Source organism: Emys orbicularis, chromosome 1 (assembly GCF_028017835.1).
Source record: "Emys orbicularis isolate rEmyOrb1 chromosome 1, rEmyOrb1.hap1, whole genome shotgun sequence".
Lineage (NCBI taxonomy): Eukaryota > Metazoa > Chordata > Testudines > Emydidae > Emys > Emys orbicularis.
In genome coordinates, this window is record NC_088683.1 from 208,213,059 (window position 1) to 208,237,902 (window position 24,844).

Here is a 24,844-nt window from a genome sequence, read left to right on the forward strand (position 1 = left end):
ACTTAAATGCGGGTATGGCACATTGAAAAATTAAGGCACTATTTAAACCCCATCTAATTAACCCTCACAACATCCCTGTGAGGTTAGTTATATAAGTACTTTCATCTCCACTATACAGGTTGGGAAGGAAACAAAATGCCTTGCCCAGGACCACACAAATGACAGACCTAGAATCAGTACTCAGAAGTTCCTGGCTCTTGGTCCTACACTCAGTTCATTAGGCCATGCTACCTCTCTAAAATGCAGCTTCTGATTGGCTAGAATTCAGACTTATCTGCAGACTTAATAGAAAAGCAGGTCACTGTGCAATTCCAGGAGAACTCCCAAAGAGAGTCAAGCTCCAGTAACGATCTCAAGGTTCAGAATTTGTACATCTAAGTCTCACTTAGCAGCATGACAACAGAGCTATTCCCACTTTGCTTAGCCAGCTGCAGTGGAGTCTGAAACTTGAGGCTTTGCAAGTCATCCAGGGCCCCATGTTTTAATAGAATCTCAACTGTTTTTGCATGCCCGCCTCTTGCTGCCAGATGAAGAGCTGTCAGCCCTTCCTCATCAGAATCATTCACATTTTCCGAATTGACGAGTTGCTCGACTACTTCGGCATGTCCATTCTCAGCAGCAAGGTGGAGCGCTGTCCTGTTCAAAGGGCCTCTAGCCAAAGCATTAGCCATTTCATCTAGCAACAGTTTGGTAGTTGCTAGATGTCCATTGCGAGAGGCTAAATGAAGTGCGGTGCATCCCTCCGCTGTTGCTACCTCTATTTCTGCTCCACGATTGAGAAGCAGCCTCGAAGTGCTGGTATGGCCAGTTTCAGCAGCTATGTGGAGAGCCGTTTGCAGAAGCACGTTCCGTACGTTGACATCGGACTGTAGTTCTATAAGAATGCGGGCAACTCTGTAATGCCCTCTTTGTGCTGCCAGGTGCAATGGGGTCCTTCCATCCACTATCTGTGCATTCACATTCACACCTGGCTGTTTTGCCAGAAGCTTTACAATGGAGAGATGACCTTGCCAGGCAGCATAGTGCAGTGGCACCCAGCCATCCTTGCCTTTGATATCCACATTGACACCTCTTCTCAACAGTATCCGCACTATGTGCTCTTGTCCATGCTGGCAGGCTATGTGTATGGGGGCTCTTCCTTCAAAATCCACTTCATTCAGTGATGCATTTTTATCAAGCAGCAGTCGGGTACTGAACTCATCCCCATTCTGTGCAGCAAAATGAAGAGCAGTCCACTGATCCTCGTCTTTGGCATTCACATTGATTTTCCGTGCCAGAATAAGCTCCACAATGCTTTTCATTTTCTTCTCTATGGCCACATGGAGAGGAGTGGACCCTTTCTTGTTGGTCAGGTTGGGGTTGGCATTATACAGAAGAAGCCACTTGACACATTCTTCTTGACCTGCTTCAACAGCCAAGTGTAAAAGGCTGGAGCTTCCATCTAAGACAAGATCAACATCCTGGGGCTGGAGAATCTTCATCAATTTGCTCGTGTCTCCAGATATAATTGCCTCGGCCAGTTTTCTCTTCTGAATATCTGTTGTGCCAATATCTGGGTGGGGAAAGAGCATCAAAATTCTATTACAACCAAGAATTTTATTTTCATGACTGAAATAGGCTAACAGTGAATAAAGTCATTACCTTTCCTTGCCTAGGAATTAAGCTACAGTTTAATCCACACCTCCTTGCAGTATAGTTAGGACAGTTTTAAAATCAGATTTGGAATGTGTGCTAACTCTGTTCTTGTCTTCTCTCATGAAAGTAGGCAGGAGAGCATGGTGGGGTGGGAAAGACATTCCGCAGGTGATCTGTCCTCACCCCTGCAATTATCTCAGTTTAATCCAGGACTAAAATAGGGTCTTTAGGAGCACTAGCTTGGAAGTGGAAAAATCTATTATAGTTCTCATCATGTTTGTATTGAACCAACTCTGTGACGCTAGGCACAGATATTCAAAAAAGGAGCCCAATTATAGGCACCTGAAGTCTGTATTTAGGCAACTAAACAAGTTACTTGATTTTCCATAGTAAAAGTAAGTGACCAGACATCTCCCACTAAGCCCATATTTAGGCACCCTGGAGCTTAAGTTTAGGCACCCATTTTTGAAGGGGGGGGGGGGGGGGGGAATTTTTGCCCTAGTTTCAAATCACATAATGCTTTCCCATTTCAGGCTGAAGGTTTATCCAGCATTTAGGTGAACAAATTAATAGTGCTAAGAGCAAAACGGTCAATGCTCTGATTTATGGAACAGTTTATAAAATCCCCCTCTCACTCCCCACCTTGTCTCCCATGGCTCATTTCAGTAAAATCACCAACACTTACCACTTCCAGAGTTCTCTCTCTCAAAGGACAGTGACAGGGAACCTCTAGAGGAAAAGGCTGAATCCACAGACGAAACCCCTGAAAGCCTCTTGTCACTGGAAGCAAGTTTGGACTCAGAAGAGCTACGACTGAGTTCTTCAGGGCCTTCCATCGTCTGCGAGATCCCTGAATCCAGCTGGGACAACAACTCAGAGAGGCTATAATCCTTAGCAGATACTGGAGTGGACTCACGTTTTGGCTGGGATAACACAGGCATTCCCTTCAAAAGAAAGGAAAACACATGTTTTAAAAGTGTCTGAATTTCACTCGGCAGTGGGGAAAATTAACAGCATGAAATCAAAACGTGTTCATTTGCAGGTATCTTTAAATGCTGTTAAAGACAAACAAAATGAAAAGGTGTCTGGAAGACTTCAGTACTAGGAAAAAATGGCAAGGTTTATCAGCATTATACTTTCAGGGAGTCTCCAAATCCAGCTGTTCCTCCACAGCATTTTGAAGATCAAACCTTTCTCCCATCCAGATTGAGAGAGAGTGTTAACTATCAGGCCCTCATCTCCTCTCTGGCTTTCCTCACACTGTCTTTTCTGTTTTTTTTTTTTTTGCCCAATCTGCCCTTGTTATCCACCTTTGAAGCCCTTCCACTGACTCCCTCACCCCCCCCCCAAAAAAATTCTTAGCCTTCACTGCCCTGCATAATACTGCCCTCCCAACCACACCCGCCTTGTTTCTTATCACATCACTCCCACTGTTTCACTAATGGTCCCAACCTCACCCACCTCCTTATCCTTTTCTCCCACAGCAGTTTTTGTGCTTCCTTACAAGTCCACCCCAATGCCTAGAAGGTCCTTTCTGATCTGCAAGTCTGCTATTCCTGTTTGCATTCAAATCCCTCATCGAGATCCCACAATGCCTACACAAAGTTGCCCAACTAAACCACTAGTGGAGGGATACTGGGAGTATTACAATGGTACTATAGGGGGTTTAGGTCAGGGCAGTGTTTGATTCTTGTACATTTCACTTCTGGCAACAATTTAAGATTTGTTTAGAGTGCATTTCATATTAACTTTGCATTAAATATGGGAACAAGAACTACCTCTGAATGTGGTTCCGGACATCTTTTGGTGGTCAGGTCCTGAGCTATCATTTCCTTTGTTTCATCTTCTGGTTTTTCACAGAGGTCCTCGGTTTCTGAGGTGATTTCTTTGAAAGAGGTAAGAAAGATTTAATAGCCAAACCAGCGGTTATTTGTCTGAGAGGCATTTAATGCTAGTGAAAGATGCTTGGGTCAACAGTACTGGAGATTTACTTCCCCCCCCCCCTTTTACCCCACAGCACACACATCGAGGGCAGCAATGTAAGTTTTCCCCCACACTGCCCACTATCAGTGTGCTATTTTCACCTTATCTCTAGACATGAGCGCGTATCTCAGTCTTCCTGGACACTGAATTATGCCTTTATTGAAATGCCAATGGCCAACTAGCCACTAAAAGCTGAACAGAGCCCAACAGCAACTCATTACACATAAGCTAATGATCAGCTGTGAGATGGTAACAAATCTGTCAGTACCCGCCTGGTCCAGATTCAGACATGTGACTGAGATGAGTCTCCTCATCCTCAGGGCTTGTCTGCATTTGAAATGCTACAGTAGCAAAGCTGCAACATGTCAGTATAGACACTACCTATGCCAACAGGAGGTGTTATCCCATCAGCATAGGTAAATCCACCTCCATGAGATTGGTAGCTAGGTCAACGGAATAACTCTTCCATCGACCTAGCTCTGTCTACACCGGGTGTTAGGTCGGTGTAACTACATTGCTCAGGGGGTGTGGATTTTTCACACTTTAGCAATTAGCATTAAAAACATCAGTAGAGGATTATTGCATTCTCTTAGGTGTTTACAGTTGGAGCACTTGTGTTTGGTTTTGGTTATGCTGAAGGCTTTTTTTTATTTTAATTAAACTGCCAGAAACATGTGTCAGTTGTAGAAAGACCAATCCCATTCATTGGTTTATAATGTTAGGCATCATGGCCCAGGGCATCCAATGCTCTCCTTCACCACACCAAATTCAAATCTTGGCTAGGATATGTGCTTTAGGAAGTCAACCTACGCACACACTCCCCAGGCAATGGCTACAGGGATTACCCAGTTCAGTACATGTCTTACTTCTAGGACGTTTACACAACATTTCTTCATGGTCAGACTTGTCTTCATATAATCCCTTCCCCAAGTGAATAAGCTTCCTCTAGCCTTGTCTTCACTACACAATATGCTCAATGCATTGTGTTACCATCAGTTTATATAGGATTTAGTCCTCAACACTTAAATGATTCACAGGAGAGATGGGTAGCTGCATTATCAGGAAAGGTACCTTGAAATGTTGGCCGTTTGCTAGGATCATCTTGCCAGCACTTTTGCATCAGTTTGATCAAGTTATTACACGAGCGAGGTCTGGATTTGGATATGGCAGGTAGCTCTGGGCGGTGGCCTTTAACCACTTTTACCATAATATGCAAAATGTTGTTTTCCTCTGCAAAGTAAGGGCACACAAATAGAAACAGGTTAGCAAAATGATGAGATTCTTTTCCTTGAACTGTTAAATGAAAGTTCAATTGCTTCAGTTGAAACTTGGGTTCTCTGCATTTTTTCCAGGGTTGGGAATATATTTCTATTATGGTATAAAAACAGTGAAATTTGAATTTAAAACCTAATTGCTAGAGAATAAGTTGAAATACCCAACCATATTTGCTTTCAGAACAGATGGTGATACTGATGTCACTGATGACAGTGCTATGTTTCTATCACCTATGTCAGGTCACTTTACAAAACCATAGGTTGGAGAGAAATACTGGTCTGTGTTACTGTACAGTATTTTGCACTTGTCTATCTGCAGTAATAAAAGAGGAAGGGACTTGTTCTCTTATTCGTGTGCCTCAGCTTTTCATATAAGCTAACAGTACCATACAGCAATTCAACCTCCAGACATACTGTATATAACAGTTGGTGAATCTACCATGGTCTCCATGCTAATGTGCCTGATCATGTAATTCAAGTGATGAAAGCTTGCACTTTTAGATCTAGTCATCCAAAGCAGAGTCTCTGCAGATGATCCAAACAGGGGTTTCGTTCAACACAAGTATGCTCTAACCACTAACATATGCTGATCCCAGGAATAGAATCCAGGATTCCTGATACCCAATATTCCAGTTCTAGTAACTCTGAGGTTCTGCTGTATGTTAAAGTTAAGCAAATAGGGACAGAGAAGGGGCAGAAACAAACAAGATCTTGTTCTCCAGAAAATGGACAGTAGAGTGGAGAGAGTAACCTGCCCAAACAAGTTTGTTATAGATTTGAGAAGCTAACTAAAGGGTAAGATAGCATAGTTTGCATTTCAGTACATTATGGGGAGGTAATACTTAAAAAAAAAAAAAAAAAACACACACACACACACAGAAAAATTAATCTACATCAGGACTTGAACAAAACTCTTCCTCGGGGCCCTTCGGGTTTATAGTTAGTCTCTGAAGACAACATTTCTTGCAGGATGGATACATATCAATTTTATTTATTTATTAAATTTTATTTATTTACTAACTACCTAACTAACTACCTAACTAACTACCTAACTAACTACCTAACTAACTACCTAACTAACTACCTAACTAACTACCTAAAGCAAGCTGAATCCATGAGCCTCTGTCAAAAACTCTGAATTAAAGGCTGCTTTCCTACATAAAGAAAAAATTAGAGGAAAAACATTACTTTTGAGATCAAGCTTTACAAATATGGCATAACAGCTCAACCTGTACAACTTTAGGAGACGTCTCATTTTTCAGGAGACTTAGGCAAGTAGGAATTTGTGCGCCAGTCATTTTCACTTAGGCACATGTGAAAATTTTCCCCAGATTGATGTGAAATAATCCATTTAATTTATTGACTACAGTCAATCCCTCTGTTTAATTAGTCAAATAGTTATAAATGTGAAATATGTTTTGATGAGAACACATTTAAGGTTGTTTTAAATACAAATAAATTGTATATGCTGGTGTGTGTGTAATTTCCAGTTACCATCCTAATGCAGCTTGACAAAGTCATGAGCAAAAAATTAATTATCTAGTAAATAAGCAATATATATCATTCACCATTTTCTAACGTACTTGGAAAATATTAGGCTAAATAATTGCTTACGTGAAGATATATCGTTATAGTGTACCCTCTTGGGTAGCACAGATGTACAAAATCTAGCGTAAAGGCTCTATTTAGTTGTAAATCAACATGTTTTAATGGTTATATCAACCAATGAAAATGCATCTTTCAGTTATTTTCTAAAGTACAGATGGAAAAGTATTAATTTTTTTTAAATCACTGATTTTAAAATCAATCCACCCTGATTTCTTGACAATTGCCTTCCATGAACTACCAATAGCAAAGCCAAGGATCTGTTTAGAATTCACTGGACCACATGCTACTCTAGAACTGTATGCAGACTCCTTTTGGATCACAGACTGAGGGCAGTGTTACAGGTTACATTTTCAGAATACAAAGGGGAAGTTGGACTTTTTTTTTTTTAAATATGATCATACTTGAAATGTGTGAGCTCAGAACCTTAGTTAGGGACCAGCACATTGATATGCTATAGAAATGGAGGTTGGTAAGTCAAGACACCAGACAAGACAGCTCAATTTGGGATATGCACACAGAGGAAGCAAAGAATCCTGTTTCTATTATGTACATCCAAAATACGAAGCTCATGAACAAAGTAGCATTGGCTTACCTGCAAATGGCTTTTTCTGTGTGAGGACTCCCCAAATGACTATAGAAAAACTGTAAAATAGATATTATGTCTGTTAATCCTAGGGAAGAAAAATTAGAAGTTCACCTCATAAAAATAGTTTATTTTCATTAGTGTCAATCGGGTGCTTTTGAGTCTTTGAGGTGTGCCTCAGCTGCTAGTGTATAGATGACCCCATGTGATTAGGTGTATTTATGGGCTGGGCCAGGAGCCATGCCTGAATGGCAGTTAAAATGAAATTATGGATCTTATGGCGAGGACTAACTAACAGTGTCCAGGCTTTAGTGAGTGACCGGAGAGAGTCAGAATCATGGTTACATTCGCTACTAGTTTACACCAAGTCACCACATATGCCAAAACCAAGGAAATCTGAATGAAGTCGGGAATTTCTAAGAAAGTTGCTAAGTAAACTTAAAGACTCAAACTGAAGCAAGCCCACAGTTTGTCTTCCATTCGCTTAGAACATGCATTATTTTATTAGAAAAACAAAATAAAAGTATGGGTAATAAGCAGGAAGAACTGGAAGTGCTAATAAATAAATACAACTATGACATTGTTGGCATCACTGAAACTTGGTGGGATAATACACATGATTGGAATGTTGGTGTGGATGGATACAGCTTGCTCAGGAAGGATAGACAAGAGAAAAAGAGAGGCGGTGTTGCCTTATATATTAAAAATGTACACACTTGGACTGAGGTGGAGATGGACATAGGAGACGGAAGTGTTGAGAGTCCTGGGTTAGGCTAAAAGGGGTAAAAAAACAAAAGGGTGATGTCATGCTAGGAGTCTACTACAGGCCACCTAACCAGGTGGAAGAGGTGGATGAGGCTTTTTTTAAACAACTAACAAAATCATCCAAAACTCAAGATTTGGTAGTGATGGGGGACTTCAACTATCCAAATATATGTTGGGAAAATAATAACAAATTCTTGGACTGCATTGCAGACAACTTTTTATTTCAGAAGGTTGAAAAGGCTACATGGGGGGAAGCTGTTCTAGACTTGATTTTAACAAATAGGGAGGAACTCATTGAGAATTTGAAAGTAGAAGGCAGCTTGGGTGAAAGCGATCATGAAATCATAGAGTTTGAAATTCTAAGGAAGGGTAGAAGGGAGTACAGCAAAATAGAGACAATGGATTTCAGGAAGGCAGATTTTGGTAAGCTCAGAGAGCTGATAGGTAAAGTCCCAGGGGAATCAAGACTGAGGGGAAAAACAACTGAGGAGAATTGGCAGTTTTTCAAAGGGACACTATTAAGGGCCCAAAAGCAAGCTATTCCGCTGGTTAGGAAAGATAGAAAATGTGGCAAAAGACCACCTTGACTTAACCACGAGATCTTGCATGATCTAAAAAATAAAAAGGAGTCATAAAAAATGGAAACTAGGACAGATTACAAAGGATGAATATAGGCAAACAACACAGGAATGCAGGGGCAAGATTAGAAAGGCAAAAAATGAGCTCAAACTAGCTACAGGAATAAAGGGAAACAAGATGACTTTTTATCAATACATTAGAAGCAAGAGGAAGACCAAAGACAGGGTAGGCCCACTGCTCAGTGAAGAGGGAGAAACAGTAACAGGAAACTTGGAAATGGCAGCGATGCCTAATGACCTCTTTGTTTCGGTTTTCACCGAGAAGTCTGAAGGAATGCCTAACATAGTGAATGCTAATGGAAAGGGGGTAGGTTTAGCAGATAAAATAAAAAAAGAACAAGTTAAAAATCACTTTGAAAAGTTAAATGCCTGCAAGTCACCAGGGCCTGATGAAATGCATCCTAGAATACTCAAGGAGCTAATAGAGGAGGTATCTGAGCCTCTAGCTATTATCTTTGGAAAATCATGGGAGACGGGAGAGATTCCAGAAGACTGGAAAAGGGAAAAATATAGTGCCCATCTATAAAAAGGGAAATAAAAACAACCCAGGAAACTACAGACCAGTTAGTTTAACTTCTGTGCCAGGGAAGATAATGGAGCAAGTAATCAAGGAAATCATCTGCAAACACTTGGAAGGTGGTAAGGGGATACGGAATAGCCAGCATGGATTTGTAAAGAACAAATCGTGTCAAGCCAATCCGATAGCTTTCTTTGATAGGATAACGAGCCTTGTGGATAAGGGAGAAGCTGTGGATGTGGTATACCTAGACTTTAGTAAGGCATTTGATACGGTCTCGCATGATATTCTTATCGATAAACTAGGCAAATACAATTTAGATGGGGCTACTATAAGGTGGGTGCATAACTGGCTGGATAACCGTACTCAGAGTTGTTATTAACGGTTCCCAATCCTGCTGGAAAGGCATAACAAGTGGGGTCCTGCAGGGGTCTGTTTTGGGACCGGCTCTGTTCAATATCTTCATTAACAACTTAGATATTGGCATAGAAAGTACGCTTATTAAGTTTGCAGATGATACCAAACTGGGAGGGATTGCAACTGCTTTGGAGGACAGGGTCATAATTCAAAATAATCTGGACAAATTGGAGAAATGGTCTGAGGTAAACAGGATGAAGTTTAACAAAGACAAATGCAAAGTGCTCCACTTAGGAAGGAACAATCAGTTTCACAAATACAGAATGGGAAGAGACTGTCTAGGAAGGAGTACGGCAGAAAGGGATCTAGGGGTTATAGTGGACCACAAGCTAAATATGAGTCAACAGTGTGATGCTGTTGCAAAAAAAGCAAACGTGATTCTGGGATGCATTAACAGGTGTGTTGTGAGCAAGACACGAGAAGTCATTCTTCCACACTACTCTGCGCTGGTTAGGCCTCAACTGGAGTATTGTGTCCAGCTCTGGGCACCGCATTTCAAGAAAGATGTGGAGAAATTGGAGAGGGTCCAGAGAAGAGCAACAAGAATGATTAAAGGTCTTGAGAACATGACCTATGAAGGAAGGCTGAAAGAATTGGGTTTGTTTAGTTTGGAAAAAAAGAAGACAGAGGGGACATGATACCTGAAAACTGCTATCTAAAAGGGTGTCATAAGGAGGAGGGAGAAAACTTGTTCACCTTAGCCTCTAAGGATAGAGTAAGAAGCAATGGGCTTAAACTGCAGCAAGGGAGGTTTAGGTTGGACATTAGGAAAAAGTTCCTAACTGTCAGGGTGGTTAAACACTGGAATAAATTGCCTAGGGAGGTTGTGGAATCTCCATCTCTGGAGATATTTAAGAGTAGGTTAGATAAATGTCTATCAGGGATGGTCTAGACAGTATTTGGTCCTGCCATGAGGGCAGGGGACTGGACTCTATGACCTCTCGAGGTCCCTTCCAGTCCTAGAATCTATGAATAAACACACTCATAGTAAACTGAAGATGATTTCACCCCTTGTGTACTCTGTCCCCACTGAAGTCAGTGGTGAAACTCTCACTCAATAGGGTCAGGAATCGAAGGGTACATCTACACCGATAAGACACACTGCCACAGTGTGTCTCATACAGACTGGAGCTCAAGCCTCAGCGCTAAAAATAGCAATGGGGACATTACTGCTCAAACTGAAGTTTGGGCTCTAAAACCCAGTGATGTGTCACTAACAAATCAGCATAAGGTTTACAGTTAGAGTTCTAAAATTAGTTTCCACAATACTGAAGTCATAGAATCAACCCGTCCGTTTATGATATTATAAGCTTTAGGGTAAATATAGCTTATCAGTGTGTTTAATATCGCACTGTACAATTTAACAATGCTTCACTTGAGAAAGGATTAAAACAAAATAAGACCAAAACAAGCAATTAGTCACCAAGGCCTCAATCCTGCAAAGACTTCAGTGGGTCTACTCTTCCTCTTTAAGTGAAGCATATAAGTCTTTGCAGGATCAGGGCCTAATCTGGGATTTTTATTTATTTTTTAAATTGTGCTTTGATTTTAGAGAGAGACTTCCAGAACTTGAGAGAAACAAGGCTCATTATTACAATTACAATGTTGTATCATTTAACCAAGGGTTTTTGATAGCTCTACTGATACCTACTGAGACGTATGCACTGACCTGTACACATCATGTTTAGTGTCAAAGTATCTGTTCTTCTCTTTTATACGTTCTGGAGGCAGATATGCAATAGTACCACACAGACCATCTATGCTGAGATCATGGGAATGTGAAAGTCCATTGCACTTTGCTAATCCAAAATCAGAAATCTGCAAAAGTAGGAAAGAACAAAAAAAAAAACCCATAAAACAATTAAACTTCAGATTATTTCACCTAAACTTTTCTTGAACGAGTTATAGTCCTACATTACAGTGAATTGTCATGTGGAAATATCAAGCTAATAAATTTTGAAAATACTAAGATATGGTAGGCTTGCTTTTTTATTGGCTTAACAAGAAATAATTTAAAAAAAAAGTTTTTCTATGAAGAATAAAAGATTAGCCCATAAACTAAAAAGAGATACTTTTCTTTTTCCAGTTAGCCCATTACAAACGTTTGCACTTATATTACCTCAGTAGGGCAACTTCACATGATTCAGACTGTGAAAGTTTGGCTAATGTAGTCCACAAATTAATACAACCATCACTTTTTCCCTTCCAAGCAACATCAAGCTAGAAAGAGTTCTGATCATGTATGTTTCAGAGAAACTTTATAGCTTGCTCAAAGCCCAGAAAAATCACAAAAGCTATTTAGAGAATAGTTATCAGGATCATCTATGTATAGTGATTATGTCTACGTAGACTAACAAGTAACATGCTCAGAGGAAGACAATGTAAAAAAAGAAGTAGGGATTTTTCTGGCAAGCAACACATATAGCAAGTTGGAGTGAAGCAGTGGAGCCAGCTGAAGAGAAAAGAACAAGTGACAGCAAGTTATTTTTAAAAGGAAACACCTCCAATGTAATCTGAAGGATCAAACAAATATGCATTAATTTGTCCTCCAAGGTACATCTCAGTCATAAATCAAACACAACTAGATAAAGAATTTTCTAGTGTGTTGCTACTTGATATTTTCCCAGCTATTTTAGGGAAGATTCTAGAATATAGGTGAGAATTTCAAAGGAGATTAAGTGATTTATGAGCACAAATCCCATTGATTTTCAATGGAACTTGGGCTCCTAAGTAACTCTCCCCCCCTCCTTCTTCAAAGCATAAAACTCACTACTGTATATAAGAGGGTTCAAATGTCCTCTTTTGTGTAACAACGCACAGATCTTCCAGTAACTCATTCACGTAACATTTTTGTTCTTTATAGCATCTCCCTTGAGAAAATTCTATATGTTTGTATCACCTATTGATTCAAGGCAACGTTAAAAATTATTAAAATAAGAAGTTTGTGGGAGATTCTGACTTACACTTTGGGGACTCCATCCCCCATCCCATACACATTATAACCAGTTTTATGGTGTTAGAACTCAGAGACTTCAGTCTCAAAGAACATTTGATCTCCCTGTTAATTTTCAACAAATTTCAAAATATTCCCCTACCATAAGGGTTAAGAAAAATTCCCCTCTGCGAGCAAGGAATCAGACAGACATTCTTACTCCAGAACTGTCTGGAAGGGTAATTTCCAATATTTATAATGGTGTAGTAATGGACAAGTATGATCCTAACCCACTTAGAGAGCCAATACAACAGTGGAATCGAGATCGGCACCTACGAAGATGCAGAGCAGGAGGAATAGGGAAGAGATAACCCTACATTTGCCTGTCTGGGGGTACCATATCTAACAAAAAAAAGAGGACCCTCCACGGGGCCCTGGCCCCGCCCATTTCCCACCCCCAGCCCCGCCCCAGCCCCGCCCCAACTCCGCCCCCTCCTCCCTCCCACTCCCAGCCACGCGAAAAGGGCTGGCCGAGCGCTACCAGCTTCACGGTTTGCCGGGCAGCCCCCAGACCCCGCGCCCCCGGCCGGCGCTTCCCCAGCGCAGCGGAGCCCGGGAGGGGAAGCGCCCAGCCGGGGGCGCAGGGTCTGGAGGTTGCCCGGCAAACCGTGAAGCCGGTAGCGCTCGGGCCTCGGGCAGCCCCCATGCCTCCGGACTCTGCGCCCCTGGCCGGGTACTTCCCCTCCCGGGCTCCGGAGGCATGGGGGCTGCCCAAAGCCCATAGTGCTCAGCTCTTAAACAGAGCCGAAGAGTCAGGGGAGGAGCTGAGCAGCCTCGGGAGGGGAAGTGCCCAGCCGGCATTTTCCCCCGGACATGTGCGGCTTTTTGGCAATTCCCCCCGGACGGGGGTTTGATTGCCGAAAAGCCGGACATGTCCGGGAAAAACCAGACGTATGGTAATCCTAGGCGAATGCTCAAAATCATGTTGAGTTTCAGAGGGGCTGAGAACCTGCAGCTCCTATTAACTGCAACAGGAGTTCTGGGTGCTCAGTGCTTCTGAAAAATACAGCCCTAAAATGTCTGTTTAATCAGCGATCTGACTATGCAAGTCTGAACAGATCCAACTTGGAAGAGTCCTGGTACCTGTATTATATGACTAACAGTGCAAGGTAGTGGATTGTGCACTTCCCATGAGATTTACAGGGCATGTGAGTGTTTGCTCATAATGGAAGTAATGTACCACCCTAAGATAAACAATGTAAAAATTTAGTGTTCAGTTGAAGTGAAAAGTGAAATATAAAACAGCACATATGTAAAAGTTCCCAAGTTCAGAACAGCTCCTCGCTCACCTTTTCTTTATAGATCCAAGTCAGCAATTCCCAGAACTTCAATATAGATTAAAGGTCTTAGAACCAACAAAGGTAAGGAAACAAAAGTAACATTGGAACTGTACAGCGCATCTCTGTAGGTCTGTTGGGTTTTTGGTTTGGAAACACACTAGCATGAATGTACAAAAGGACAACACAGAGTCAAATGTATATAGATAAAAGGAAAATCCAACAGCAAATTTCCACCTTGAATGTGCTAACATACTGCAAAGGGCACTGGAAATTAAAGTACTGTACCTGAGGGCTGCAACACCTAAGTCAAACAGGCATTTTCTGGAGGGAGCTTTTGGGGGATTAAATTAGGTCCTCTGAAGTAAGTTTTCAACAGTGTGTGGGGTATTTAGTCACACAGCTCTTATTAACGCCAGTAAGAAGCATATGGCAGGTGGAAAATGTAACCATTTAATGTAGAAAGAACAGGAGTACTTGTGGCACCTTAGAGACTAACAAATTTATTAGAGCATAAGCTTTCGTGGGCTACAACCCACTTCTTCGGATGCATATGAGCTAACTGCCTTTTGGCGGTAGACGGTGCAGCATGACTGGTAGCCTTCATCGGCGATCTGGGTGCTGGCAGCTGTGGGGCTGGCAACCGTAGGGCTGCATTGCACCAGCCCTTGCCTTTTGGGTTGTAGCCCACGAAAGCTTATGCTCTAATAAATTTGTTAGTCTCTAAGGTGCCACAAGTACTCCTGTTCTTTTTGCGGATACAGACTAACACGGCTGCTACTCTGAAACCTGTCATTTAATGTAGGTTTCCCCCTTTAATTAGCTTGTTAGAGTTGTCCCCCAAACACACCTATTAAGTTATGCAAAATGACAATGTTAAATGTAGTGATTCAGAGTTTGGCATGTGAGTGTGTTCTTGGAATGGATATCTTCTCTAACTAGCAAATACACACAACTACAGGCATCTGGAAACTCCCAAAAGGCATTTGTGGGTGACATCATCGTTAGAGGAAACCTTAACCTTAATTCCTTAGAATAGTAATTTACTTTCATATGGAGCCTTTCATTTCAATGTGATTCATGAGCTTACATAATAAAAGCACAGTTAAAAATTGCTGCCACTTCTGGGGTGGAGGACAGCGTTCTATACAGCCTGTGTATTGAGATGAGGAGACACTGAGAAACATTTTCCTGCTCCCACAGGATCTTTAATATTCAGAGCATTTAAAGAGCCTCTTCCTTTGAATTTCATACGGTCAATGATGAGGAAAGAGTAGCTAAAGTATTTATACATGTGTTTCTGTACATCTATCAGAATAGCATTTGGTACTGAACTTGAGGATATCAAATCATTTCTCCCCCACAGGTTTCAGTTTGTTCATGGAGCTTGGCCGCAGCATTTTTGGCTTGTTAAACTCACACATTTCTATTCTGATCATCAGTATAATGTGCTCAGAATAACTTTCAGAATACTGGTCTGGTCAAACATGATTTCAAAAGCTACTTTTAAATGACCATTCTGGAGAAACTGATTCTCAAAGAGACATAGTACATTGGCATATCTGGTATTACCCATTATATTTACAGATCATTATCCATAATGCCCTCTGAGCTGTCAGCTGTTTCATAACAGTGCTGGGGTCTGAATTCTGGGAATTAAACAGTGAGTTTAAATTGTGATTTTTGCACACAGTTTTCTGTATGTTATACAAGCCAGAACTGTGGAAGGCACTTGGTGCTTTTAGCCTGTAATCTCATGTGTTATTTTTCTGTGAATAAAACCAAAGCATTTAGTCATCAACTGGAGTTCATTGCATCACACTCAGTGACAGAGTTCATAAACAGGTTAGGTAATATAAAACAAGATTAAATATTAATCTCTGTTGGCGTGCCTAGTGTTTATTTCATTGTCAGATATGAACACACACCTGGAGAGCTACAGAGATGCTATGGTTTTCTTTGACGACTTTTGGAAACAGACAGGTGTTTAAGCTTGCATTGAATGGGCGCAGCGACCTGTGTGTTTTAGCTTCAGAAAAATTGAACTTTAGTTTTTAGCATTTCTTGATAACTATCACATATGATGGAGTGAAAGCAAATTGCTACATTAACTAATGTAAGCTGTATGGATAGATTGTATTTAACTTTTCCTTGTCTCCATTTCCCTGAACGGTACCCAATTTATTTAAAGCCTTTGCTAATAGAAATATTTCTTAATTGTATGAATCTGACTAAATTTAAAAAGAATCCCAGTTTCTGATAGGACATCCTTTAAACAATACCCTGAAATGTTAATATATTTTTTTTCCCCAAAGGGTTTTTCTGTTCCTCGGTGAATATTTAGAACCATCTTTTCAGCAAAGGAGAAGCTGACAAAAACACACTAAAACTAACAAAGTAAACTGCAGAACAGAAAAAGCTAGTCTAACTTTTCAGTTCGAGTAATTTTGGACGTTACTTGTTACTACAGTAGGTACGAAGGACATTGCCAGACAGAAATACATCTTTCAACTTGACTGTGCCCCTTTAAAGTTCACATTCACTTCTTTAATAAAATAAAATTAGCAAGTGACAGGTAATAAACTGCCTAGGGAGGTTGTGGAATCTCCATCTCTGGAGATATTTAAGAGTAGGTTAGATAAATGTCTATCAGGGATAGTCTAGACAGTATTTGGTCCTGCCATGAGGGCAGGGGACTGGACTCTATGACCTCTCGAGGTCCCTTCCAGTCCTAGAATCTATGAAAGTGGTAGATGCAATAACATTTAAATGTTTCACAAAGTCTCACGCCTAACGTTTGTTTAGACAGGAACACTAATGATACAGAGGAAGTGTGTGTGTGTGTGGGGGGGGGGGGTGTTAAGGTGGGGTCTAGCTAAATAATTGTCCTTAGATCTGATCTTATTAGAGATCTGGAAGGAGGAATGAAGAGTAGACCAAAGAATCCTGTGGATTGTGTTGAGAGAAGTTGTAAATACCAGCCAGGGTAGGAAAAAAAAAAAAACAAAAAAACAGAAGACTCTAGAGAGATCAGGAACTGAAGCAGAAAGCAGCAAAATGAAGTTAGCCTGGAGAAAAAAGAAAATGACTAGTACATCCAGGGAAAGTTATCTGAAACTGATATTTAGTGGGAGGAGAAACCTGGAAAGCGGTAATGCTGAAAAAGACCTAGGAGCAGTAGCTGCGAGAAAGTTAAGAGTAGGTACTGCAGCACAAGAGGCCAATGCACTTTATGGATGAACATGAAGAGGAATCAGATCTACTCGAATGGCTCTTTATGGCAGCATCTGAGATATTGCATTTGTTCCTGGGCACCCAATTACTAGACATACTGGAAAATCACAGGGAATGCAGAGAAGAGTTATTTCAAACCGTCCAAATCATAAGGTTATCAAGAAAGATTGCCAGAGCCAATTATGTCTAGCTTGGCTAAGTGAAAAGTGGAGACAAAGAGACTACAGTCTATATTTGAAGGGGGCAAACACTAAGCAGAGAGAGGAATTATTTAGATTGGTACAAGTGGGAACAACAAGGAGTAATGGGTCAGAATTAAGACAGTGAAAATACAGGCTGAATATCAGGAAAAGATTCTTGATAGTGAAGCTTATTAATATGTGGAATCATCTTCCCAATGGAAGTATTGGAAAGACCCATTGCTTGGAACTGAACAAGACACTAGAAAAAGTAGTATAGGAAAACAGTCCTGCATGAGCAGAGAACTGGACTAGATGATCTACTGGGTCTTTTCCATCTCTAACTTTAGGATACTTGTAAATAGCTGCATGAACTAAAAAAAATGCTTAGCAAAGCTTTACCATAAATATATCATTTAAAGATGACAAGACAAGACATCACCTTGAAATCTTTGAAATAGATTTCTTATATTCATTTGTTTCCGGCTGTGGTTTACACCACCCTGTTAATTATGCCTCAATAATAAAATTAAACAAAAATACTATGCAACACCCCAGAGACAACTTTATTGTACAAAGGCATCCACTTGATGACTAATGCAATAGGGCTGCACAGAAGTTATCATCATCCCCGCATGGAATTTTTAAAATATTGTGCTTGAAAAAAAGACGGGTGTGGTTTTTATTTTAGAAAGTGGAAGGACATACAGGAACATTTCCTATTTACTGCATTTGGGAGCTGTTGTGTTTGTTTCCTGGCTTAAGGACACATACTTTGTAAAGAACTTTTTCCCCCAGCACATGAATCTACTCTTCTTTTGCAGCCTGCAACTGTTTGTTCACTCAGGGCAGGCTACACTTGCAGATGTAGAGCGCTGTGAGTTAAACCAGCCCTTGGAGAGCGCAGTAGGCCAAATGCTGCAGTGTGTTCACACTGTCAGCTGCAAGCGCACTGGCTTGGCCACATTTGCGGCACTGGGAGCAGTGCATTATGGGCAGCTCTCTCACAGAGCACCTCTTCCCATTCTTTGGAGTCTTTCGGCCAGTGATAACAAGGACGGCTGAGATCTCAAGGTTGCATCTCTAAAGCCAAAATGCAACACTTAACAGAGGCAACATTGTTCACACCAGACAGAGCAATGATTCGCCCATACTTAAAGACAAGCACAGTCTACACAATAGCAGAATTTGCCCATCCCAAAGTGAGCGCACATAACCCACAGGAACCCCAAAATGGTGAATAAGCACAGGGGCAAGAGGGACTGATTGATTCATGGCCATACTGTCCTCTGGGTTTCTGTGCCTTGGGGAAAGCTAACAGCTGCAGGGGGGCCCCTATACTGACCACTGTCCCCACATTTTCCACAGGAGTTCGTCCTGGAAGATCTCGCTGCTGAGGGTTACCTGGGAAGCAAGGGAGGGTCTTCTACTGCAATGCGGCTTCCGCCCTGGCCCATATGCAGCTTGCCTGTGTGCCATGGAACAGTGGCGTGGACATGTTAGCCTGACTGATACAAGGAGCACAGTAGCTTTCCCAAGGAACCTGTGCAAGTGCATGCCCAGCTTCTGCAGGAGACCTTTGAAGAGATCACTGAGGCCGATTACTGCAATGTGAGAGAGCACATCAACGCCCTATTCCACCACACCTAGAACATATACAGAACTGGCCCAGTGCACCACTCATGTTCGCAGCATATAGACAAAGATCTGCTTCGGTCAGGAACAGTAAGGAGCTGTGCATGAGCGTGTCTTTTAAATGACTTTGTAATTATTTATTTACCATTTAAGAGTTGGGTTCATTCCAAGGTAAAGAACTCAAAAGGAGCTGACAGACTAGAACAAGCTGTTTATCCATTTGGGGGAGCAGGTCACCACTTCGATACAAGATACACGTGACCACCAAACAGGGGGCTAAATCCTGCACCCTTGAAGATAAGAGTTTTGCCACCAACTTCAGCAGGGGCGGGATCGGGCCCAAAACTAGAAAACAAGCACTGAGCTCAAATTCCAAACAGAAGGAAAGCCCACATTTTTAACAGAGTGGATGACAGGACTAGAAAAATCCACCTCAAATGGTCACGACTTGGCTGATGAGTGGGAAATTAAGCAAAAGAAGAATTTCTTAACACTAAACCCATGAAAACCTCCGAGTGAACATTATGATGGGTGTGGCTGGTATGATGGGAGGTTCACTTTTCACAGTATCAACTCCTAGCAAACCAGTTGGGGGGAGGAGGGGAAAGAGCACCTCCAGGAATTCAGTCATTCCTGCGGATTCCAGCCCGAAGCCTGCTAATACTGACTAGACTTGGGCGTGCATGGAGAGGCCCCAGATGGAATAGGGCTGCTAAGTGGGTGCTGTGGAAGATCTTGGAACATACACAAATGACTTAGAAGTCATCCCTCCAAGGGCCACATCCCTTTTCCCTCCATGTTTACGGCCTTATCCCCCATCACAGGAGTGAGCTATTTGCTAAAGACCTAAAAGCCAGAGTTTTCTACTAAACTTTGACCCTGCTATTTTTTAACTGATCGAGCCCTAGATCTACTGTAACTGGTTTCTTCTTCAGAGGGAGACCTTTGAGCCTGTACCGAGCCAGTTGTGCAACACTTCAGAATAGGGCGGGGGAAAAGAGAGGATTACTAACTAAACCCAAAAAGCAGGTTTCACATGGTACAAATCAGGCTTAGAAGTATTTATTTTGAACCCTCTGGGCACAGTTTTGCTCTCACATACCTGTACAACTCCCTTTGAAATCAGCAAAAGTCATGCAAAGATACCGTTGGGCAGAAGTGAGACCTAAAAGCACACTCAAGTAGGGGTACACCCCAGACATTACCTTCACATGGTAATGAGCATCCAGCAGGATGTTGGCAGGCTTGAGGTCCAGATGGAGTAGTGGCGGGGACATGCAGTGCAGGAAGTTCATACCCACAGCTGTCTCATGGATAATTCGGAAGCGTAGCTCCCATGGCAGCGGTTCTGAGGCCAGGAGCTTTTCCAGTGATCCTGTCTCCATGTATTCCATGACCAAGCCAACAGGTTCTTTACAGATGCCATACACAGGAAGAATGTAACGAAACTTTGCCATTTCCATCTTCTTGGCTTCTTCCAATAGCTCTATACGCTCCCTAGATGAAATAGAACATACCATACAGGGTTCAATGGTCATACACAAGACATTCATACAAACAGTTACCTCGTTCTGACAAAGTACCTTCGCGCATTAGCTCACTGCACTGAATAATGCATTTAGTAATCCTTACTTGGTTGAGCCTCAGATGATGTCCAGTATCCACAATTAGTGTTAAGTCCATTCGTCCACTGATTACATGCACAGCACTTGCTTTTAACAGAGCACATTTAATGCTTAGATTTACCATAATCATAACTCCCTTGGCTATTAAAATCATTAGCCTTTTGTGAATCATAAGACAAGCTCATTTCTAATTGTGATAGGACAAGATTGCTCAGATTGCCTTGCTACACATAAGTAACCAAAGCTATATTAGGTCTGGGGACAAAAGCCTCAAACTAGTTCCTTCGAGAGGGGAGTTTTTCCAATTAGATGACCAAGTCCAGTTTGTTACTACAGTCCTCCAGCTCTAGCTAGCACTGAAAATGTTGACCTTCATTTTAAATTAGCAGGCCCAGTTGGGCAAGTATCTAATGTATCCAGACTTGTCGCCACACTGTGTAACACAAGCATTATTCACAAACCATGTGCGGTCTGACCCCATGAGTTGCTCCTTTTAAAGTAAATGGGAGTTGAGGCCATTCACTACCTCCCAGAACAAGATCCCACACTGCAAGCAACAAAGCAGAAGACTTACTGCTGACTTCACAATCTAGTCATTCATATTTGTTTACCTGAAGTTAAGACCAAATCTGACAATACAAGGGCCCCCGTTCTAAGTTTTATATAAAGGACAGAACCAGAAATAGAGAGGATCACCTATTAGGAAGGAATACAACCAAAAATTAACAATAGGACAACAGACTGTGCAACTTTGGCTCATGGGTAACAATAAAACCAGGTTGCTTCTGTTCTCCAAGCAACAAAAAGAGGTATAAAAGTCATATATCATCAGAAGCTCTTGTTCCATGCAAGCCCTTGCAACATATGAGCTATCCAAGTTGGGAGGACTTTAGCTGCACTAAGGAGTGAAAGTTTGAGTTCAGTAATGTCTAAATGAAACATCTTATGTTCTTAAAACCTTTATGAAGCATTTTGGAAGATGGGCTATAAAAATAAAATAAAATGCAAGAATAGGTAAAACTTCTGCATTTTGGTTCTTCAGCATGGTGGATGTGAAGCACTAGTTTCCCCTTAAAATGCAATGAAAACGTGGACTTAATAAAAAGTGTTTAAAAAAATTGCACTAAAAACTTTGAAAATTGTTAAAATGCAGAAAATTCCTACTAAGGCTGTCTCTACACTGCCACTTTCAGCACTAAAACTTCAGTCATTCACAGGTGTGGGGGGCGGGGGGGAAGGAGAGAGGGGAAAAAAAAAAAAAAAAAAAAAACACCCACCACACCAAACCCCTGAGCAACAAAAGTTTTAGCACTGAAAAAGCGCCATTAGAGACAGCACTTTATCGCCAGGAGCTGCTCTCCAGGCAATAAAGCTACCACGTGTGGTGGTTATTTTTTTATTGCTGAGAGAGCTCTCCCCTGGCGATAAAGCATGAGTACACTGCCCATGTCACAGCGCGGCCACGCTGTAACATGGGCAGTTTAGACATACCCTAATTCTTGTGTGGTTCGTCACTTCAGTCAATTAGAACCAGCAGGTCTGATAAATGCCCAGGGCCAGATCCCAAGCTGATGGAAGTCAGCAAAGGTCTGTTGACTTTAACTGAAAAATACCACAATTTATATGATCCGATGATTTGGTCCTAAGTGTGTTGCACACCTTATGAAGCTATTATATAGAACCTGACTTTTATCACGTGATTCAACTACTACTCAGAAAAGTTAAGTGCTGATAGAGCTTAAAGAAAATCACAAAGAAACTTTGCTACTTCTTATGCTCTGATCTGAAGTGCAAGGAATGGAAAGTTCCATGGAATTCCACAGCAAACGCCATAGCTGCCAATGCAACCTTGTAAAATTTGAAAAAGAGGTATTGAGTTGAGCAAGATCTAGCCCACTACTCTTCTAGAGTAGGAATTTAATGATCCTCTTCTGTGCTACAGGAATTTATTCTGCTAGGAAAAGGACAGTTACGCTATGAAACCAGTTTAACAAAATCAAGATGATCTGCTGAACACTTACTGTGCTCCAAGTATTTACCCACTGATTTTATGAATCAACTTCGTAACAAAAACAAAAATAAGGTAAAAGGTGGTGTTTTACACTGTCCAGCATATCACAGTATAAGGCTGTGTTGAACCAAGCATTCAGTTAAGTGAGCCATGTGACTCTCTTTGCCCAACATTCTCAGTGAGCTCTGGGAGGAAGTTTGGGTGTCGGGTGCGGGCTCTGGGCTGGGGCAGGGGGTTGGGGTGCAGCAGGAGTCAGGGGTGCGACGTTTACCTTGGGCGGCGCAGCTCCCAAAGAGACCAGCACACCCCTCTGGCAGCGGCTCCTAGGTGGGGGTGTGGGGTCTCTGTGCTCTGCTGCCTACAAGCGGCACCCCCACAGCAGTTCCCGGCCAATGGGAGCTGCGGAGTCGGTGGTCGGGGTGGGAGTGATGCAATGCACGGAGAGACACACACACCCCCCAGGGGCCGCAGGCACATGCCGGCTGTTTCTAGGAATGGTGTGGCATAGAGTGAGGGAGGCAGCGTGCGCAGGGAGCCGCCTTACCCCTGCTGCTGGCATGTCTCTGCGTGCCCCTTGGGGGGAGGGGGGCAGCGGGTCTCCGTGCGCTGCTTGGGACAGGAGCAGTGTGCTCCCCCACACCAGGGGTACGCAGAGATGTGCCAGGTAGCCTGCCTGCCTGAGCCCTGCTGCGCCACTGTCCGGGACTCATGGGCAGGTTGTCAGATATTTGTCCTGCATTTTGGGGGTCTCCCTGTCATGGTCAATCTGCCTCTGGACCCAAGCAAGATAAACATCCGCTACAAAATTAAACAATGCTTCTTAACACATTTCAGATGCTAGCCATCAACCTACAAACTAAGCCCTTGAGGCTTTAGCACTTTTCAACTGAAGATCTTAACATTTTATCTTGACGTATTTCTCCACACTCTGGGGCAGGAAAAAAATTCTATTGGGTCGTTCATGGGAAATGTATGTGAATCAACATCAGTCATTAAAATTAAAGATGCAGCTGGTAACTCAAAATCCTGTCTAGCAGACGTAACAATCTGGTGTGGTACTGTTGAGTGACTCGCAGTTAGCAGGAAGGACACTAACCTAATAGAATTCCAATTCTAAAAACTTGGCTATGAGATTTTGGGGGGTGGGGGGGGATGGAGGGGAGAGGAGGAGGAGGAGGAGGAGGAGAAGAAGAAAAGTAGTGGGTTTTTTTGTGTGTGTGTTTGGTTGGGTTTTTTTGAGACGAAGGAAGGAAAAGCCAGAGTGTGAGGAAGGAACCTCTCCTCTATTATCCATGTTGGCTCTTGTTGCTGCCTTCAGCAATTTTCCTTTGAAATAATTGCCTTTGTAGACAAGCACGGAGGCTGCTCTTTGGCATGCTGGAAGGGAGCTCCCATGAACAGAACAACCAACTCCTTGCCCTCAAGCCACATACATAGCCAGCATAATTCATCAGGCTTGAGCTAGCTTTGGAGTCTAAGAGGTGTAAAATCTGTCTGAACACTCCAAGGTGGTGAGTTAGCAAGAATCATCCAGCAACCACTTAACCATGTAAATGGAGCCACTGAGACACATTCACAAATATGGGGTTTCTTGGTTATGAAGGGGGCTGAAGTTATAGCAAGATCAAAGATTCTGCCTTCCACCTCCTCCCCTACATGAGAGTAACCTCCCTGTATAGTTAGTGCTCAAAATGTTTTTTAAAAGTGACTAGTGGATTTGGGTGCCCAACTTGAGAAGCCCTAAAGGATTTTCAGAGGGTAGGTGCATTTCAGCATTTCCTGAAAATAAAGTGCCTAAAAAGGGTCTCTCAGTGCACCCAAAATCATTAGTCAGTTTGAAAATCTTGGGCAGTGTTTATAGTTAGCCCATTAATCCAAACAAGTTCTTTTCAATAACAGCAGTCAAAGATGAGAGATCTTTAACTAGTCCTTCTTTCTGAATGCCCATCAAATTTTGCACTTTCAGAATAAAATCCTCAGTGTTCTTAAAGTACTTATCACCTGGATATCCAGGTGCTAATACTACCGCAGAGAGCACACAGAGAGAAAGAGAGTATGTGTGTGTGAGTGTGAGTTATATAAATTGGATTTAAATTTTTTAAACCCATCAAGAGGTTTTTTTAATATACATGCTCTTAGTTATTCAGCTAGAAATTCAGTACAAGTTGCTGGTGCTGGGGACCACCACCACTGTTAAATGCACCTACGTAAAGAAACAATGTTCTTTCTAACTGATGTTATTTAATCCAAGGGCACAAGACTATTTCCAATTTATTATTACCCCCATCAGCTGCAATATTCTACATTACAACCTGAGAGATCAATCATTATCCCACCACAATGATCTTCTCTACTCAGTGTTGCGTGTTGCTTTGTCTCCCCACATGCTAGTCACTAGTGGGGGTAGAATAAGAAATGAGCTTCCATTAAGGATTCTCTCACATAAATTCCAGTTAGTATATATTTTATAG

General features: G+C 42.0%; 1 protein-coding gene across 1 annotated transcript in view; it reads right to left on the reverse strand.

Annotated features, from left to right (window-relative positions):
• Positions 1-374: 374 nt before the first annotated feature.
• The window catches only part of RIPK4 (receptor interacting serine/threonine kinase 4), a 35,429-nt gene continuing 10,959 nt past the window's right edge, over positions 375-24,844 (reverse strand). The window contains exons 2-8 of the mRNA XM_065423263.1: positions 19,943-20,234; positions 11,090-11,238; positions 7,093-7,142; positions 4,690-4,848; positions 3,414-3,520; positions 2,321-2,579; positions 375-1,552 (exon numbers count right to left, since the gene is read on the reverse strand). Of these exons, the coding sequence (XP_065279335.1) occupies positions 375-1,552; positions 2,321-2,579; positions 3,414-3,520; positions 4,690-4,848; positions 7,093-7,142; positions 11,090-11,238; positions 19,943-20,234 (2,194 nt within the window). The remainder of the gene's footprint in view (positions 1,553-2,320; positions 2,580-3,413; positions 3,521-4,689; positions 4,849-7,092; positions 7,143-11,089; positions 11,239-19,942; positions 20,235-24,844) is intronic.